General features: G+C 38.8%; 1 protein-coding gene and 1 long non-coding RNA gene across 3 annotated transcripts in view; both read right to left on the bottom strand.

Annotated features, from left to right (window-relative positions):
* LOC115666693 (receptor-like protein 7) overlaps positions 1–15,417 on the bottom strand; it is a 33,476-nt gene extending 18,059 nt beyond the window's left edge. Inside the window, exons 1-2 of one of the 2 annotated variants that reach the window (XM_030621681.2) lie at positions 14,685–15,417; positions 12,471–14,362 (exon numbers count right to left, since the gene is read on the bottom strand). In XM_030621681.2, coding sequence (XP_030477541.2) covers positions 12,585–14,362; positions 14,685–15,240 — 2,334 coding nt within the window. In that variant the 5' untranslated portion in view covers positions 15,241–15,417 and the 3' untranslated portion in view covers positions 12,471–12,584. Of the gene's footprint in view, positions 1–12,470; positions 14,363–14,684 lie in introns of those variants that run through there. The other variant, XM_056317712.1, reaches the window with a different exon arrangement.
* LOC115694591 (uncharacterized) lies at positions 4,598–6,671 on the bottom strand. Its single transcript, XR_004007423.2, has 4 exons — positions 6,277–6,671; positions 5,154–5,269; positions 4,833–5,072; positions 4,598–4,712 (listed from the first exon to the last, which is right to left on the bottom strand). It is a non-coding gene; the product is annotated as an uncharacterized LOC115694591 (long non-coding RNA).
* Positions 15,418–21,079: the final 5,662 nt, after the last annotated feature.

Genomic DNA, 21,079 nt, shown 5'->3' with positions numbered 1-21,079 from the left:
AGAACACGCATTTTGGCGCGGACTTATCTGCTCGAACTTTTGCATGGTCCGACAATCACGTAAGTTCAAATTTATCAGCATTGGCGTTGGACGCCTGACTTGATTAGAAAAATTATAAGCCAGACTTGATTAGAAAAATTATACAAGTTCAAATGCTTAATAAGATATATTAGAAGTTCATGGACTCGATTGAAAAAAAATATACATAAGTTAAAGGAACGACAATCGAATCACCCTTAACAAATGATGTACAAAAAGAGCCCTGCTATTTGTAATTCCAGTCAAGTGTTTTGATCAATTTATTTTTCCTTTTCTTTTTCGTCCCTGTACGACAGATGGAGACAAAAGCTTCCTAGATAAAATATTTTTTCGTTTCTTTTACTTAGTTCCCTTGTGTCTTGTAAACAGGATGGAAAATAAGGGGCGCATTTTTCGTTTTTTGGTACATAGCCATTAGGTAGTACTCGAGTCAGCTCTCGCGCATTTCTACTATTCTATCTTCCCGAGTGGTTTTATGAACACACTCCTCCATATCGGCCTGGTACATTTACAATTTTTCTCTTGGAGTACTCTCAAAGGATTTGAACCTAAAACCATAACGAGAGGAGAAAACTCTTTTACCATCTAAGTCGACACTTTATTGGCAAGGGCTCATAATTTTGGGGTTGTATATAAACTTCATGTAGACTGAATAGCTACGCTCAAACTAAATATTTTGTTAGGATGCGCGCTTCGACAGCAAAGGACTTGATTGAAAAAATATATATGTTAAACATACAAAAAGTAGAATTTTACATTTTAAGAGATAGTGGACCAAAAATAAGGACGCGCATTTTGGCACTTTATATAAGCTTCCTGGACAAAACTTTCTTTTAGTTCCTTTAATTGGTTCCATGGACCTTTGTGTCCTTAGAAGGTGGAAAATAAGGACGCGCATTTTGGCGCTTTACGTAAGTTTCATGTGGACTGAATAATCAAACTCAACCTAAATATTCGTTTGAGAAACGCTATTTGGCACTAGTCCATAGGAACGAGTTTTTCTTTCCCACGTTGTACTCCGAAGCGGTCAAACAGAACGTCGGTTCAAATTTATTAAATTTGGTACTAGGGGCTAGACTTGATTAGATAAATTGAAAGTCGAAGACCTTAACCAAAAAAAGCACATAAATTAAGAGTTGAATTTTCCCTTTAAGAGATAGTGGACGGAAGTTCACACCGCTCACCTTGAAATTCCAAGCAAGTTTTTCAAATAGACCCTTTTATCCTTTCCTTTCTTTTTTTCCCTAGTTCAACATGGAGCCGACTCTTCCCAGCCAAAGTTTTGCGAGGATAGAGTAGCCCATTACTTTACAATTTTCATTAATTTCTGTTCTATGACATGCCCTTCATTAAGCATCGAGAAGTCCATGACATTCTCTTTATGAAACGATAGGTCATGGAGGATCACATGTACTTCATAATTAATGCATTTATCAAGCTCAAAAGCGAATTAGCAGCAGAAAAGAGCAAATTTTTATTCTACTCTATATTGAAAAACAACATGAAATGGCAGAATATTATTTTTCATGAAATCATCAAACCTTTTATAACAACGACTCAGCGTGTTGCATTTGAATTTTCCATTTCATGCTTGTAATAGATTATTCAATATCGCCATGACGTGTTGAGTCATATGGATTTTTTTTCGCATTATTCTTAAGAAGATGATTTGAGAAAAATGAATTTCAAAGTTACAAAGTTCTATTACAATAACTTTTCATTGATTTAGTAAATTGAAAAGTTCATATGTTTAGGTTTTTAAATATTCAGACTGTTGCGTATTAAATAACAGTTAAACTCAAAAAAAGTAAACAATAAGGTCTTTTCTGAATTCATTGGTACGCACTTTCGTACTCTTTATGTCTCCACTTCTCCATATTTTTCGTCATTCTCATTAAAAGAATTGGCACAAATTATAAGAAAGTTTTGTTTAAATCGATATTTGGTTAGATTTCATGTTTACATTCATACTCATACAACTAAATCACTCATTTAAATGTATGCTATTTAAGCCAACATTTTTATATTAGATTAAAATTTTAGTTTCAAAAGCTCTTGGTAATGCGAGATATCAACGTAACTCGAACACGACACGAATTTATCGAGAAAAACACGAACTCAATATGACTTAGCTTGAACTGACACGGGATGACACATTTTCAGTCATTTTTAATGATAAACACTTTGTAATCAATCACGTCCACAAAATGACATAAATAACCAAATATCCTGTCATGACACAAATTGGTAATCTTCTATTATGAAATTTCATCTGAATGTACATTCAAATTGTGGAGAACAAATCTTGAGTTTGAGCCCGTGAAAAACCGGAAAAACGATAAATTATTGAAGCAAATGAAAGCCCTTTCTACTTAAGTATCATGACAATTTTCACACCAATCTCCTTGGTTTCCATGGACAACGAAACTTTTTACATCGTCATCCACCATGTATATTAATTGGCTTTTCATTAGCATTAACTTATCTCAATTACATCTCTAAATGGCAATATATACAGGCTTCAAAAAAATGCTCTTATTCAAGATAGATAAACCAGGTCCTAGATTAGATTCTCTATATTCTTGAGTCATTTGGCTAGTAATATTACAACAAGACATTATTACATGGTTGATGTATCTATGGACAGACATTCCTCTAAGAACCCAAAGAACTGTAAGTTTCATGACCAAGAAAACAGCATCTCCATAATAGTATACTGAACTATGCAAACAAACATAGATTAGAATCTTCAGACATGCATGTGTAACTGTTCTCAACAAGCTACTTAAACACAGAGCATTAAGTATCTAGCTGCATATTTTCTTGTTTGCCAGAGCTTTCCTCACATTTTCCATCCATTTGCCATTTTCTTGGGGTAGTGCAAGAACCACCTACTCTTCTCATCAATGATCAAGTTCTCTAGCACAATACCGACCAAAAACCCGACTCCAGCGCCAACCAACACGATTCTCCAATCCAAGTCAAATAGACACTCTTCTTCATTATCTACTTCGAAAGATGGTGGTGATGGAGTGTTATCACCATTTGTGCATTTATTTGGCAGATGACTTCCACACAAACCATCATTCATCGCAAATGAACTGCTCCCGAATGTGTCAAATTGCGTTCCACGCGGTGTGGGTCCCAATAGACGATTGTGAGAGACAACGAAAAACGAAAGAAATGTGATGCAGGCTAATTGTTGAGGAATCTCTCCCACAAGTTTGTTCCACGATAGATCTAGTGATTCAAGCACTGTGAGGTTGGCCAAGGAAGGAGGGATGCTACCAATGAGGAAGTTGTTTGAATGGTTGAGCATACGAAGTGACTTTAGATCTCCAATGAGTTCAGGAATGAACCCTTCGAACTTATTATTGGAGAAGTCAATCGCCATGACGATATCCGGAATCTTCGCATATTCCCTTTCCGTGCCCTTACTCATTAATGTCATCGCATAATCCATACCTTCATTGAATGAAACAGAAGACAGATCAAGCCATTTAAAAAGACTCAAATATGCCAACTTATCTTGACCAATGATGACCTTCATGGCGTGGCAACTCTTTAACAACTTGGAAGGAAGTTCACCATTGAAGTTGTGGCTAGATAGGTGCGGGAAGTGTAAACTGGTGAAGTTAAGCTGGCTTAGATTATCTTTTATGGATCCATGCAACATATTGGACTCTAAGTCAATAACTTTTAGGTGGGCCAATTCCAATAGCCAAAATGGGAATGTATTGTTAATTTGGTTGCCACCGAGATTCAAATACTCTAGCATTCCGCAATTTCCTAAAGATCACGGAACAATCCCTCTTAGTCGGTTTTCTCTTAGGTCGATCATCCTCAATGAACAACCATCTGGGTAAATGCGAGGAATCATGCTCTCGAATTTATTTCTCACGAGATTCAATATAATCAAAGGACCAATACTAGCCAAACAAGGAGGAAGTGTGCCATTCAGAGCATTGTTGGACAAATCGAACATAGCAAGAGAGCTCGCTTCAAAAATGGATGTTGGAACTTCCCTAAATAGGAAATTGTTTGAGATGTGGTATAGCATGACTGAGGGTGGTGGGACAAGGAGTGTTGCTTCTAGCAAGTTAGAACTAACGTCAAGATACGTCAAGTTCGGCCAAAGATGATCGGTCTGGTTGTTTTCGAAGCCGGTTAGAAGATTGTGAGAAAGATCTATATACTTGAGAGATTCTTTGCTATTGTTCCACATCCATCTAGGAATGATCCCTCGGATTATGTTGTGTTGTAGGTCTAACCGCAACAATTCACTTAAGTAGCCTATAAACTATGGGAATTCGGTCAAGTTGCACGAATCCAAGTATAAGAAGTAAAGCTTCGATGTAGTGGCATTGATGAATGACTTGGTGAACGATATATTGTTTAAAGGCAAATATAACAGAACCCCCAAGTGGCGGCCGTCGATGCAGGGGTAGGGTTTCGAGCAGGAGGGAGGAGGAGAGGATTGGCGAGGTAGGCCTCGAAGTGGAGGAAGAAGTCCCTGTCTCTGATTTTGCTGGTGGTCGTCGCGGCAGGGGTTTTGGCGGTGGTCGGGTAGGGAGCGAGCGGCCGTGGAGCTCGATAGATCCGTGGTTCCATGGAGCTGCAGAGAGAGAAGGAAGGAGATCCGACCGAACCGGCAGAGAGGAAGAAACCATTACCTGAAATGTCCAAGTCGGTAAGTTTTGTCAAGTTGACCATCCACTCCAAAGTATCACCACTCAAGTTATTGGAAGAGAGCGTTAGCTGGGTAAGATCAGCAAAGGAAATAGGGATTTGACCTTGCAAGTTATTTCCGTTGAGGAGTAGTGCAGTGAGATGAGAAAGATTACCCAATGAAGAGGGAATCGATCCTGAGAAATAGCACTCCCAGGCATATAAACTCATTCAAGAGACTAAGATTTCCCTTATACTTCAGGGTTTGACCTTCATATTATACTTCAGGGTTTGACCACGAACAACTGGTCGGAGTGGACCCGCTGTTGGCCTCGGGAAAATCTTCACAGCCTTCTTTTGCCGAGCTGGGCACAAAATAAAGAACATCAGAATGCTCCAAGAATAAGAATGGCAGCACTACGATATAAAGGGAGCAATTTAATTACCTAAGCGTCTTCTAGCTTTTCTCGCAGGCTGGTTAAACCAGGTCTTGACATAATTTTGCCAGTGCTTTCTGAAGTGCCCATTTGGCACGACATTGTCATATTTAACCATGACTTACCTAAAATGCGAAAAAAGACAAAGCTTTTAAGGTTAAGATGGCTCTGAGATGTAAATATATGTTATCAGCAAAAGTTAAATGATCCAAACACATCAACGAAAAGTACAGCAAGTTTGTTTTTTCAATCCACACAATGTTAAAACTGGCTTTCAGAGCCTATATAGAATTTCAGAAAAATAAATATCATAAGCACGGTATCTTCCACATTGCCGACACAATAATTTCAATTCGGAATAACCACTTTCACAAAAGAAAAAGAATGACACAGTAAGGGAGTAAACCAAACGATAGTGAGTTTTAAGTTTTGTCGACTAACAGCTTAAATAAGCTGAAACATGTTTGAGCTCAAATTGGGACATTCCTAGACAGCAGAAGTCTGAGCAAATCTCATTTAAAACTACAAGAAACATGTCTGGATTTAAAAGTACAATCCCCATTCAAAGGGCATCGACATTCTTCAATCTTCACACTCCCACTGCACACTAGACCAACAAAATGCTGCATCGCGAACAATTCCGACAAGTTTGCAGCTCAATCAGATAAAAATCAAAACTTGATTTCAACCTCCTCAGCCCAGAGAAGGGAAACAGTTACTTCCAACAATAATTTCAACAACAATTCCAACAGACGAGGTCGAGCGAAAACAACACACGGCATTTCCAACACAATAATACGTTCGGCAGGAAAACAAACACCCGTGATTCACGAAGAGAACACCTCCTCGCATCTCACAACACGAAACGGCCCAATTAGATCGAGCGAACAAGGCCGTACGCAACAGACTGAGCTCACGAACGACGACGACGACGACTGCGACTAATGCCGAAGCTTTCAAACGACCAAGCGGATCCGAAACGGAGCAAAAACCAAACGGATTCGAACCCGAAATGGGATCGAAGCGAATCCGACGCGAATCAAAACCGAAGAAGGAGCGACCCAAGAGGCCGAAGAGAAATCACGCGATGATCAGCACCGATAATTTCCAAAGGATCGAGCTCGAACTGTACCTGCTTCGGAGCTTGAGAACCGAGGCGGTGCAATGGTTCCGACGGAGAGAAGCTGGCTCGACTGACAGAAGCTTTTATATCGCTTCGTAACATACTAACCCATGGGCTCAGGTATTGGATCCGAAAAAGAAAACAGGTTTTGGGCCTGACCCGATTCTTTTAGCTGTTTTTGGACTCGCGTCGCGGGCCGAAAGCCCAAGGCCCAATAAGACTCGGTGTAGACTCTTTCTTCCCAGTGACATTAGGGGCACCGTGGCCGGATAAGGTGGTGCAGCTAAGATTTTTCGCTTTGTTTGTACATTCAAGAGAGAGAGAAAGAACAATTAAATATGTTTAAGAAGAGATGATTGGCCAACGGTTTGGTAGTTGGGAATGATTCGGACTTGGAATCGTATAATTTCTTCTTCTCGCGTTAAATTTGAATTGCGTTATTGACACCTAAATTTTGCCTCGTCACTTAGGATTTAATGGTATAGAAAATTAGGGATTAATTGTTAATTCCTAAAAAAAAAGTAAAGGAGTTTCGGGCCGGTCCGTCCGGCCCGTTCTTTTTCCCCTTTTTCAGCTGGGCTCGGCCCATTCATTATTTTTTCCCTTTGCTTTCTTTTTATTTCTTTTTCCTCCTGGCCCGGGCCGGGCACTGTTTCTTTTCCTCCCCCAGCGTCGTTCCAGCTCCCTGGAACGCTGATACGGAGAAGGACGAACGACAGAGGATGCAGAGAGACAGAGGGGGAGTGGCAGGCGATCACCCGGCGCCATACGAGGGTCGGGGGCAGGCCGGCCACGACAGGGGCTGGTCGGGCGTGCCGGCTAGCCCCCTAAAAGGCCGAGTGCTGGCCGCACGCGAGAAGAGAAGGAGGACCGGGAGAGAGAGTTGGAGAGGGAATCCGAGAGGGAAAGAGAGTGAAAAAACATCCCATTCGTCGGGGGCTCGCCTAAAATCGCCATCGTTCTCTCCACGAGCCAGCCTGCCGGTCGCTGTCGCCGCTGGAAGTCACCCAAACCAGGTGAGACCCTCGCACTTCCCCTGTTTCTCCCTTGCCTCTCGGGTGCCGGGCACACCGAGTCTATCCGGTGATCAACCTGCTCCGCCAATGGAGGATAACACTCGTTTGACACTTAAAAGGCTTTTTTTAAACGTTTCATATCGAAAATAGGCCACGATTCGTGTCAAAATCGGACCTGTGATTCTACTTCTCGGTCGCACCTTACATGTTTGACAAAATGCCTCAATGAAACAGTTAAAGCTTAGAGCGTCCAAACCTGGCCGTGTCAATTTTTGGAGTTCTGTTGTAAACCGAAGCAGCTTAATGGTATAAGGTGACTTTTTATACCTTTTCACACCACATTTGAGCCAAAAATCGCCCTCAATCTCAGTTTTGAGTTTCTGCTTGAACTCGCCTACCACCCGTTTGACAAAATGCTCAAAAGAGGCCCGAGATGAATGTTATGAAAATCGATGTTCTAGAGCTTCGATTAACGCATGGTTTGTTCTAATATTGTCACTGACTCCCAGTTATTTTTTCCTTTCATGTGATTTTGTGGCATATTAACTCCGGTTCGAGTCAGCCATGTGTGCACCTCCTGCCTGCCAGAAAGCTTTTCGTCAACGGTGATGCCTGCAGTTCGAGGCCGCCACCGTAAGTTCGTTATTTTCTATTCCACGTCGTGTATATTTGGTTCTTAGGTTTCACGTTTTCTGGTGGTCGTGAGTTTGGAGGCTGGGAAGTCGAGTTCTTGCTCGCCGACTCGTTTTCATGGCCGGAGTTAGTAGACGGTTCGGTAGCCGCGTTGGCCGGCGGCGAGGGTATAGAACCGGGGGTGGTCGTCGGCGTTGGCAACGCGAGCCGACAATCGGGGGCGGTGAGGTGGCCCCGGCGTGGTCTCGGCCGAGTACGTACTGAAGAAGACGAGGAAGAAGGCGTCCAGCGAAAAAGACGTGAGGGAAGAAGACCCAAAAAGTTAAAAATGGGAAAGGAAAAGAATAAAATAGAAAATAGAAAAAGAAATAGAAAAATTAGGATATAATCCGGGCGGGTCAGAGCGCTGAATCGGACCGGGTCCCCTGACCCGGTCCGGAGTCCTTTTATTATTATTAATTAACAAATATTAAAAATTCAGAAAAATTGCAAAAAATCCAAAAAAATTAGGAAAGGTTTAGAGATTAGTTTTTTTGGGTTAATTAGATCTTAGTGTTAATTTCATTCTAGACTTAGTATATAAAATAGAAAAAATATGAAAACTTTTTAAAATTGCTCCAAAAAATTGAACAAGCCATTAGGGCTTTACCTTAGGGCTTTTTATTGACTTTTCTTTTTTAGAGAGGATGCTAGGTTGCTGATTGTTTATTTTCATGCCGATTATTTGGTTGCACACCTTTAATACATTGGTTGTTTTTTTTTCCATTTTTAGCATGGTTAAGATGAACTTTAGGACCTTCGATAGGCCGCCCTGACTAGTTAGTTAGCTAATGGTCAAGTTTAGGTACCAAAATGGTACTAGTTAGATAACTAGAGTAATCAAGCCCCCGATCCTTAAAATTACACACGTATGGAGATGACAATTCTGTGTATCGATTAAGGTTTCTAACCAACTCTTGATTATGGCTAGTGGTGACTCCAATTGAATGCGTCGATTAGAAATTAATATCGCTCAAGGTATGAGGCTTGAGAGCGTCTCCGTCCTTGGATAGATGAGTCTTTTGATTTGTCTTTCGAACGAACCAATCGATGTTCACATCCACAAATACCTCTTGACCTATACATAGATTACCTGCCCCAGCCCAAACCCCCCCACCCCCCCTATCATAGAAATTATTGGAGCACGTATTTAATAGAAGATCCAAAGGAGATTGTAACGCCATAGCTTTCCTGGTTAGCAACTTCTGTGGATAGGAATTCTGGGGCTTCTTACTAGCCACTCAAAATTCTACGTGAAAGGACACATGGGGGTGACTAAAGGCAAAATGTCTTAAGTCTTTCGGGCTTGTTGTTTCTTTGGATGACTTGACATCTTCACATAAGTAGGGTCATTGTCATTCATGGCTGTCAAGAGTTTAATCCTTAATCCTTGATCTTTCATGTTCCTTGATGAGTCGATGAGAAAAATCAATTAAGGGCGACAAGATGCGATCTAAGACCTAGCCCTAAAAAGTAATCCTTTATGAATTCTTCTGTTTGATTGTCAATGACCTACCTCCAACCAGATCAAAGAAGCAATTTAACTAGTATGTGAAATCTGACTTGAGATATCAACTAAAACAGACGAGAAAAATTTAGATATTTTGGGTGTAAATAACATGCATATTTAATTGGCATAGCTGCTTGACTCCTTGATAGATCACTGTTTTTATAGCTTCCTGTAAATGAATCAACAATCCACGTGAAAGACTAAGGAACTGACAAAGTGATGATTAAGATCAACCATATTATGTCTAAATGTCTTGCCATAGATGTTTCGCAATTTCAACATATTGCTTGAATCTCACTATTCTTTTGTTTTTTAAACTAATGTCAAGAGTTATAAGCAAACAGGCTATTCCTTTTCTAAAGGGAAAAACTGGTCACACAGCCACGAGTTACAAATCAGGTTGAATTCTCGTGCATACCGTGACTGATGGTTCATGTGCAATCATAGGTGCATAGTTGGTCCACTAAAATGGAATCTCATACTTTTTCCACAAAAAAACCAAAAATATGAGACCTGCCAAAAGGCTTTTGCCAATCTTTTAGATTGACCAACGGAAGTTATTCTATAATTCTTTAGAGCATTTCTAGTCCTTGAATCACAAAAAAAAAAAAAAACACGTACTCGAAATTATCAATTGAAAATATTTTCAAATTTGAAGCCGCCACTCCTCAAGCAATTAATCAAATGTGGGATCTTTCCCAATATCCTCTACGCCTACTTATATTCTCTTTGCGGCTGAAAGTATCGACTACCTTGTTAGCTGCCTCGGACTTGTGTTGAAGGACAAAATGAATTCTTGCAAGTTGGAAACCCATATATCACCACCTCGTTTTATATAATAATAATGACAAAATATATGTGATTATGATGAATTACAAACAAGCATAAATCTCTCCGGAGCTATATAAGCTTCGAAGGACAGTGAACACATCGCGGCAGAAATGTGGCTCTATGAGATGGCCTTAGACTAGAATTGGTATTTACACATTGAAATTGATACCGTGTCTATTATTCAAAGCAATTAGGGGCACTCATAGCCCTAATTTGCTGATGGAACCTCTTCTGGCTGAATGCAAGAACTTGCCCGCGGAGCTGCGGGAGTACAAAATTGAGCACATATTCGGAGAAGTAGCCGGTTGCACGGATGCTTTGGCCTTGCTTGCAAAGGAACAACATCTGCATTTTGGTACTTATTCCTCTGTTTTAGATGTACTTTTGCATAATGACTCCGTTGGGAGGACATATACTAAAGACAATGTAACTTGACTAGTTTTGTGTAATGATCGACAGTTGAAATTTGTTATGATACCAAATGACATATTATGTAGATAGAGCATCGTTGTCCCTTACCCATATTGACATAGTGCATTTAGGATTTTACTTAGTCATGCCTATTGTCAAGACCTCTAGATTTAGGACTGGGATGAGTGGGGAAGATTGGATTTCTTCGATTCCTGCTATACGGGTAGTTGTGAGGCGATTTTCCTTCACTACTTGCTCTCATCTCTCTCTCTCTCTACTTTTTTCTTTCTTTTATTTACGATGTATTGCATGGACCTAGTTTCCTCGCTTTATCATGGCTAGTTTAGCTTCAACGGCTCGGCAGAAGGTGGAGGCTTGTGCTATTTTGAAGGGTAAGTCTCGCTGTGATCTTGGGATTCAGAACAGTCAACTGGAAGACAAACATAAATGATATCGAATTATTATAGGATAAATGCACGGGAAGTCCTAAAACTTGTCACGAAAGTGCAATTGAGTCTTAAAATTTACAAAAGTGCAATTTAGTCCTAAAACTTGTCAAATTGGTGCAATCGAGTCAATCCGTTAACTCCGTCTAACTTGGCTAATGAAAAATGCTGACGTGATTTTTTTTAAGGTCATAGCGCGTTGTTTGCACAAATATATGACGACCGTATCTTCGAGATAGGCTGGTCGAGTAATTCGCTTGCAGGTACTCCTAAATACGAGGATCTCAACATGTTTGGCAAATATACATGATTCGTGACACGAGTCGTATAAGCACATGAGATTCGTGCGACTTCCTTCACTTTTCATAACGACTTGGAATGATTGGGGCCATGGTAGATTGTGATGCACCTTTTTTCCTCTTCTTTCCAATGTCGAAGGGATCCGATGTGGATTGATAATCCACATAAAGAAAAGGTTTTTTCTGAGTTCTTATATATCATTAACTATTGCCTTAATAATTCCTTACAAGTTTGTGAGTTCAGATTCAATCTATCACTCATGTCATTATATAACACTTAAATTTCAAACAACATTGAAAGAAAAGGTCTTTTCTGAATTCTTATAGATCGTTAACTATTTCCTTAGTAATTCCTACTTCTAAATACAAGTTTGTGAGTGCAGATTCAATCTATCTCATCACTCATGTCATCAATTGGTACGAATGGTACCCTTTTATCTCTCCTCTTTTTACTTATTTTTTTGTCATTCTTATTAAAAGAACTGGCACAAATATAATCCGTTTTTTTATCGCTCTAATCACCAACCTTGCTCCGCACTTTGCAGGCGTGGGACGAGGGTGGAGACGGGGACTTCCGTGGGCCCTGCTCACTACTCTACTTATTCCAATTCCAATATAATCCTTTTTATTATGTTCAGTTTTCGAAAGTTACATAGAAATCGTTATTTTGTTAGATTTCGTGTTTACATTTATACTCATTAAACTAAATCACTCATCAAATTATATGCTCTTTAAGCTAACAATTTTACATTTAATAATTGGCTTCTAATTCGTATCCACTTATCTCAATTACGTCTCTAAATCAAAGTATCTACAGGCTTTCAAAAAAATGGATAGATAAACCAGGTCCTAGGTCAGATTCTCTATATTCATGAGAGTCATTTGGCTAGTAATATTACAACAAAACATTATGACATTGCTGATGTATCTATGGACAGAGATGTTCTCTATGAACCTAAAGAACTAGCTTTCATGACCAAGAAAACAGCATCTCATATTAATTTACTGAAACATTACAAACAAACATAGATTAGAATCTTCAGACATGCACGTATAACTGTACTAAACAAACAACTTAGATACAGAGCATTAAGTACCTAGCTGCATATTTTCTTGTCTGCTAGAGCTTATCTCACCTTTTACATCCTTTTGCCATTCTCTTGGAGTAGTGCAAGAACCACCTACTCTTCTCGTCAATGATCAAGTTCCCTAGCACAACACCAACCAAAAACCCAACTCCAGTGCCAGCCAGCACGATTTTCCAATCCAAGTCAAATAGAGACTCTTCTTCATTATCTACTTTGAAAGACGATAGTGGTGGTGCAGTGCTTTCACCAATTGTGCATTTATTTGGCAGAGGACCTCCACACAACCCCTCATTCATCGCAAATGAATTGCTCCCGAATGTGTCGAACTGTGTTCCACGTGGTATCGGTCCCGATAGTCGATTGTGAGAGACATCGAAAACCTCGAGAAATGTGAGGCTGGCTAGTTGTTGAGGAATCTCTCCTGTGAGATTGTTCAGGGAAAGATCCAGTGATTCGAGCACTGTCAGGTTGGCCAAGGAAGGAGGGATGCTACCATTGAGGAAGTTGTTTGAAAGGTTGAGCATACGAAGTGACTTCAGATCTCCAATGAGTTCAGGAATGAATCCTTTGAACTTGTTATTGGAGAAGTCAATCGCCACGAGGACATCCGAAATCTTCGCATAGTCCATTTTCATGCCCTTACTCATTAATGTCATCGCATAAGTCAAACTTTCACCGTATGAAACATAAGACATATTAAGCCAATTATAAAGACTCAAATATGCCAACTTTTCTTGACCATCGATAAACTTCATGGCGTGGCAACTCCTTAACAGCTTGGAAGGAAGTTCACCATTGAAGCTGTTGTTGGATAGGTCCAGGATGTGTAAACTGGTGAAGTTAAGCTGGCTTAGATTATCTTCTATGGGTCCATGGAACATATTGGACTGGAAGTCAATAACTTTTAGGTAGGCCAATTCCGATAGCCAAAATGGGAATGTATCATTAATTTGGTTGTCACCAAGATTCAAATACTCCAGCATTCCGCAATTGCCTAAAGATCTCGGAACAATCCCTCTCAGGCGGTTTTCTCTTAGGTCGATCATCCTCAATGAACAACCATCTGGGTAAATATAAGGAATCATGCCCTCAAATTTATTTCTCGCTAGATTCAATATAATCAAAGGACCAAAACTACCCAAACAAGGAGGAAGTGTGCCATTCAGAGAATTGTTGGACAAATCAAGCACGGCAAGAGAGCTCACTTCACAAATGGATGTTGGAACTTCCCCATATAGGAAATTGTTTGAGATGTTGTATTGCTCGACCGAGGGTGGTGGGACAGGGAGGGTTGTTTCTAGCAAGTTAGAACTCACGTCAAGATACTTCAATTTCGGCAAAGGAAGATCGGTCTGGTTGATTTCAAAGCCGGTTAAAAGATTGTCAGAAAGATCTATAGACCATAGAGATTCTTTGCTATTGTTCCACATCCATCTAGGAATGGTCCCTCGGATTCTGTTATGTGATAGGTCTAACTGTACCAATTCGCTTAAGTAGCCTATAAACTGTGGGAACTCAGTCAAGTTGCATGAATCCAAGTATAAGTAGGCAAGCTTCGATGTAGTGGCGTTGATGAATGGCTTGGTGAACGATATATTGTTGAAGGACAAGTCAAAAGCTCTCAAGTTTTTGAATTTGAATAGATCATTTAAATCGAAAACACCGTTGAGATTAAACGACCCGAGGTAAAGCTCTTCAAGATCCTCCAGATTCCAGAATGTACCCGGAATATCACCGCCCAAGTCGTTGCCAGAAAGGTCGAGCATATTCAGCTGCTTCAGGTTCGCAAATGAAGATGGAAGTCCACCGCTTAGCCGATTATCTACCAAACAGAAAGAAAAACAAAAAGACACAAGACCAAGAGGAGCGTTAGTCACACCATGGGACTAACCGCAATTGAGAATATTAGGAGCAAATGTGACGCCACGTCATCTATGCACCAGCCCACTCAGTGGACGAAAAGTGGCACTGTGGGTCCCACCGTCAGAAAATTTGGAAAAGTCTCTCTCCCTCTCCTCCTCTCTGCCGGTTCGGGTCGCATCTCTTTCCTTCTCTCTCTCTCTGTGCAACTCCATGGAACCACCCAACTTCCTGAGAGAAGGAAAGAGATCCGACCAAACCGGCAGAGAGGAAGAAACTATTACCTGAAATGCCCAAGTCGGTAAGTTTTGTCAAGTTGACCACCCACTCCAAAGTATCACCACTCAAATTATTGTAAGAGAGCCATAGCTCCGATAGCTGGGTAAGATCAGCAAAGGAAACAGGGATTTCACCTTGCAAGTTATTTCCGGAAAGGAATAGTGTAGTGAGATGAGAAAGATTACCCAATGAAGAGGGAAGTGATCCCGAAAAATAGCACTCACTAGCGTGTAACACATTCAAGAGACTAAGATTTCCAATCGAAGCGGGTATTTCTCCCGAGAAATCGGTCAGGCAAAGGTATAACGATTTCAATGGAGAACCCCAATGCAATTTGGGAAAAAAACCAGAAAGGTTGGAATTGTCAGTAATGTCAAGGATTTCCAACTTTGGCAGCTGAAAAATGCTGACCGGAAAGTCTCCATTCAATCCACAATATCCAAGCTCAAGCGATGTCAAGGAAGAGAAATTCGCTAGCACAGGAGGGATAGGGGATGACAAGCTTACAAAAGAAAGATGGAGTTCTTTTAGCCCAGTCAAATTATGAACAAGGTCGCCCATGTTGGGCAAATGAAGATTCGCGTCCCAAGAAGTGGACAAATCGAGAGAAACTAACCCGGATAGTTGCGAGATATCGTGAGGGATTTCACCGGAAAAATCTGAGTTGGAGAGATTAAGGTATTGTAACCTCGAAAGATTGCTAAAACCGTACGGGATTGGGGAGAAGTCGAAGCTGTTATAAGCGAGATTGAGCGACTCCACGTGAACGAGTCGAAAGAGAGTGGTGTTGGGACTCATGGTGCCCGAAAGACAACTGCTGCTGAGGTTGAGGGCAATCACTTGGCCGGTGACCTCATCACATTCGATGCCGTCCCACGAACAACAATCTCCACTCTCACCCAGTGACCAAGAGTGGACCTTTGGATAAACGCATCGCGAATCTGTCGTGTTGGTTCTGAAACTTCTCTTGAATTCCATTAAGGCAGAGCTCTCATCCGCATGACATGATACCTCAGCAAGCCTAGTACGAAAGAGAGAGAGTAGGAACATCCAAGTAAGCAGCAGATATAATGATAAGGCTGCCATATTTTTCTGCTTTTGTGTTTTGTTCTTTTGGTTACTGAAGTGAGTTTTCGTGGGAGAGTGCAACGGAGAAGCTTTTTATAGGCAGCAACAATTTGTTCTGTCAATGGAAATATCTTGCTACTTGGCCATCCAAAGTGCTTGACCCCAATACTTTTCATGGATTTTATGTATGCCTTCTGTATGGGTTTGAAAACTGCACGATGTTAGACCTATATAGATTTGTTTTATCATCCAGAGCACGAGCGCAGCGGCTTGGCATTGTCCCCTTTTATCTATATTTCTCTGTCATACTTTCGATATAGTATCCATTCATTTCTTCTGGTGACATATTGGAAATTGGCAACAAGCTCCCATGTAAAATTGTTCATGTCGTTTGATTTTGACTCACAGCTTCAAGGCGTAATTTCAAGTGCAGAGGTTGTTCAACGTTGTTTGTTCATCCATATGAGTTGCTTGTGCGGACTTTCATCAATAAGCCCATTTTTATAGGTGGGCCCATGTCTCTTTAACTGTAAACTCGCTTATACGTCTATTCTCTCCCAACCTCACTTGAAATTATCACCAAAAAAGTCATTTTGTTTTGGGATTCATCAAGTTTAAGACTCATTTTCTCATTCATTGTTTCATATTGATTTTTGATTAGTGAAGTTTCTCTCTTAATTATATCGTGTGCGCTATCATGCGTCTGACACAATTTGCGTACAGGCTGACTAACAAATTTAAATCGTTTTACATATTTCATCTCAATTAGAATCTACTGTAGATCCCATCTACCTGTCCAAAGACCATACGATATTTTCTCGAAAATGGCAGGTTGAGTCAAGAGTCCAAGCAAGATAAAGGCATCATCTGTCAAAAGATATATGTTCTTGTGCCGTGCTTCACCATTCATTGCCAGTATTATTGGCATGGTCCACTTACCAGTGAAATGATACCTCCCGTCTTTTTCGCATAGAAAAGAAGAAAAAAAATACCAAACTCGACAAAACTCAACAAAGAATTTTCCTCCTTGTGACAGGCGAGTTGAACTAACCTAAGCACTGGGATTGGGATAATTTTACGATTTCCACTAGTTTAAGGCTATTAATAGATGGGTATAAGGGTTAATTTAGGTTGTAAGTCCAAAATTTAGCAAGATAAGTCAAAAAAAACATTCCATGTTTTTATCGAATCAATTTGTGTTACCAGGAAAATCAAGTAAGATAGTTCGGTGTTTTATGGCAAAAAGAAGGGATAGTTCAATGTTTAACATATAGTTGAGATTACTAGTAAAACGTATTGTGTGTGCACACATTAAAACCACATTTTTTTTAAAAAAAACTGCATAAACATCAAATTTTCTTGAGCATATGGAAGATTATTTATTTGACTTTCAGCGTTAAAAAATTAACTATATTTATGTTATTTGAAAGAAGAAGTTTGTGAAAAAGAAGGAAACTAATATTTTCTCATAATAATAAAAAAATAATGCAAGAATTAGTTATCTACCAAAATTTTCACAACTTCATTGATTTTTTTCAGTATGAAATGAGAAACACTCGTTTTAAAATAAACAAATCGGAAAAAAAAATATCAACACAATTGAAATGAAAACGATGAAAGATAATATGATAATATTGAAATAGATTGATGTGCACTCAGAATCATCAAATAAAGACATTACAGTAAGTACTGCACCATTTTTAGATAAAAATAAAGCATGGAAGAAAAAAAATTGTATGTGCACATGCGCGCGAATAAGAGAGAAACAAAGAGAGTTATCTACTATGAAGAATAAACAGATCATTGGTGCAAAAGTGCGATGGAAATTGAGAAGTTAAATATATTGAAGAAGGCAACTTGAACGGGTTTCCTCAATTTAAATTAAGTTCAATGTGAAAAAGTGTCTTGAATAGTATGAATCAAAAGTTTCTTTTCTTGTAACCATGGAGGAAATTTTTAGTAGAAAGAATTAAGGTTACATGCACATTTCGTAAATTTTGATTTTATGAGAAAGTACAAATAGATAAATCAAATTTTAATTTGAATGTGAAAGACACATTGTGTGAATGAAAATTAATGTTTTATGAAAAACACAGCTCTTGTATAATGGACGAGACAGGTCTTGTTTAATAACCATTATCCGATCATTACTTGAAAATCAGAACACTTCCTCATCGAGTGTTGAGTTGCCCCAACGACGCAAGATGACATATAATCCTTAAAGATGACATATCATGGATAACAAGCTGGAATCAACATCTTTTTTTTTTTTTATTCTATAATCCATCAAAATAACAAGAATTACAAAGAAATTAGGAAAAAATTATGAAATCATATTAGTAAAATATTATATATGACTGTGTTCTTTGAGAAAGTGGGAAAATGGGAGCATTAATAAAGTATATTCAGGAGATGGGAAACAATATGAAAATTTTATATTCTTTTCACTTGGACGCGTAGCAAGAAATAAGGGAAAATGATTTCTTTATTGCTAGAAGGGAAAGTCGTCTTCCCGAATCTAAGTTTGTTGCTTCAAGTCCATGGAAAACGTTTTTATCGATCGAATAATTTTTTGTCATCCAAATGCTGGAAAGTTTGAAAACGATTTCCCATAATTTTTTTTTTTATTGGCCGATCGACCCTAAGGGTCCTCGAGTTCCTTCGCATAGATTGATTTGGTTTCATCCAAATATTCCAAGGTTTATTTTATTACCTGGGTCATTGTTTTCGCATGGACCACACGTTTGACCACACGTTTTTCCGGAGAGCATGTGTAAAGAAAGGTCCAGAGATTCCAGCAGAGTCAGCTCAGCTAAGGAAGGTGGGATCGGACCAGTGAGATTTTTGTTTGAAAGGTTAAGCATGTGAATGAAGTGGCTTCAAATTTCTAATTGGTGCGGGTATGGGTTTCTCGAACTTCTTGTTGGAGAGATTAATTGCCATAAGGGCATATTGAACCTTTGAGTATTCCCTTTCCGTGCCTTTATTCATCAGTTTCATCCCACAAGTCACACTCTCCCAACCCTAGGAAGAAAGTTCTTGCGGAATATCCACCTACTCGAACTCATATTGACCAACAATAAATTCACCTGGAACCCCTTGGATGGTAGCTTGCCATGGAAATTGTTGTTGGAAAGGTCCATGATTTGCAAACTGGTGAAGTTAAATTGGCCTTGTTAATTAGTTTCCATCGGACCATGGAATTTATTGGAAGGCAAGCCAATAAATTTTAGCTCAGTCAAATCTGAGAGCCAAAAGGGGAAGTTACCATCATTTTGATTGTTACCAATATTCAGTACTCTAGCTTTCTACAGTTGGCCAAAGATCTTGGAACAGACCCTCGCAATTCGATTCTTCCTGAGGTCTATCATTCTCAATGCACAACCATATGAGGAATCATAGCCTCGAGTTTAATTTTCCCAAGATTCAAAATTGGCAAGACTCGGAATATGCCAAACTTGCAGGAAGCATGCCATGCATACTATTGTTGGACAAATCAATATTTCGATGAATATAAGTATGAAAATCTACAGATAAATTAATATCCTTTCTAAATATCCTCATGATAACACTTAGACATATAATAATAGGAATGTCAACTGATACAACTCTAAATAAGGTTCTACTTTTATTAATATAGATCTATCATAAGCTAAAATTTACTTAAATGAAATTATTGTAATATTTATAAAGACCAAAAAGGGAAAAATGTAATAAAAAGATAGTAAATTGAAGGGAATGCATTGAACATTAAGTAATAGTTGAATGACCACATCGTACGAATTAAAAGTCCAACGATAACGTTGCATATTGAGCCAAAGTTTAGGAACCATTAATATCATTTTCCTTCAAAATATAGATCAATATTACCTCAACAATTGATTATGTGGATTACACTTTGGGTTCCACGTGATTGAAGTTAGAGATGAGTTTTATCTACCAGTCCAAAGACCATACAATATCTTTTTCGAAAATTACAGGCAAACTCAAGAGTCCAAGCAAGATAAGGCAGCATCGGTCAAGAGCTGCAATAGAAAGGGCAAATGGAAGGTGTAAATTTTCTTGTGCCCGTGCCTCGCCATCTATTGCCAGTGTAATTGGCATGGTCCACTTACCAGTGAATTCACATCTTACATCTTTTTCACGTAGGAAAAAAAGACCTAACTTGACAAACCTCATCAAAGAATTTTCGTCCTTAGCGACAAACTAGTGGAACTAAGCTATTTACTGGGATTGGGATAATTTTATGATTTCCATCATTTTATGGCTATAAGCAGATGAGTTTAAGTGTTCTGATGATCTTATAGCTTAATTTACATTAGAAGTCCTAAATTTAGCAGGATAAGTTAAAAAGTACCTCATGTTGTGTGTTTACTGTCTGATTACAGTTCCTTGATGCATTTTGATTGAAGATTCTTTATTTGAATGTCAATATTCATATAGTATAAAAGAACTATATGAAAAATAAGGAAACTCAGAATCATCAAACAAAGACATTGAAATATGTGAGTGCTGCGCCTTCATTAGATAAAAGGAATGCATTAGAAGAAAATAAAGTCGTACGTGCGCATGTGTGCGAATGAGAGAGAAACAGAGAGAGTTATCTAGTATGAAGAATAAATGGATTATCAGTGCAAAAGGGCGATGAAAATTGAGAAGTTATATATATTGAAGGAGGTAAACGTGAATGGGTACCCTTAAATTAGTTTAAGTTAAATGTGAAAAAGTGTCTTAAATGGAATGAATTAAAGGTCAGATGGTGAGTGTTTTCTTTTCTAGTAACCATAGAGGAAATTTTTTAATGGGAAAAATTGAAGTTATGTGGACATTTCGTGAGTTTTGTTATTGTAAGAAAATATAAATAAATAAAAATACATCAAATCTTAATTTGAAAGTGAAAGATTTTCAAATCACTATTTATTCAATCAAAAGTACATCGGAAGACACATTGTTTGGAAGAACAGTAATGTTTTATGAAAAACACATTTTTTAGATGAGTGTATATATGCATGAACGTATGTATATATGTATGTAGATATGTGTGTATGTACGTATGTATGTATGAATGTGAACAAAATATATATGAGCCGTGATTAAATTTCTTAACAACCTAATGCATTTTTGCTATCTTTAATCTATATTCATTTGGGATTAACTTTTTTTTTGCAATAGTGTTTGCTTAGTTTTATTTTTATGCTGCATTAGTATTATCTTTGTTCATCTTTTCATTTCGTAAATCTTTTTGTTTGACTCAAATTTATAAACAGAATTCAACTATGTTCTTACTCTTTTTACAATACTTGTCGTTAAAGAGAGTAATAAAAGAAATTTT

This window comes from Syzygium oleosum, unplaced genomic scaffold, assembly GCF_021117445.2.
Source record: "Syzygium oleosum isolate NSW1041296 unplaced genomic scaffold, Sole_v2.1 Sole_v2.14, whole genome shotgun sequence".
NCBI classification, from domain to species: domain Eukaryota; kingdom Viridiplantae; phylum Streptophyta; class Magnoliopsida; order Myrtales; family Myrtaceae; genus Syzygium; species Syzygium oleosum.
This window is presented reverse-complemented; position numbering and strand designations above follow the sequence as displayed.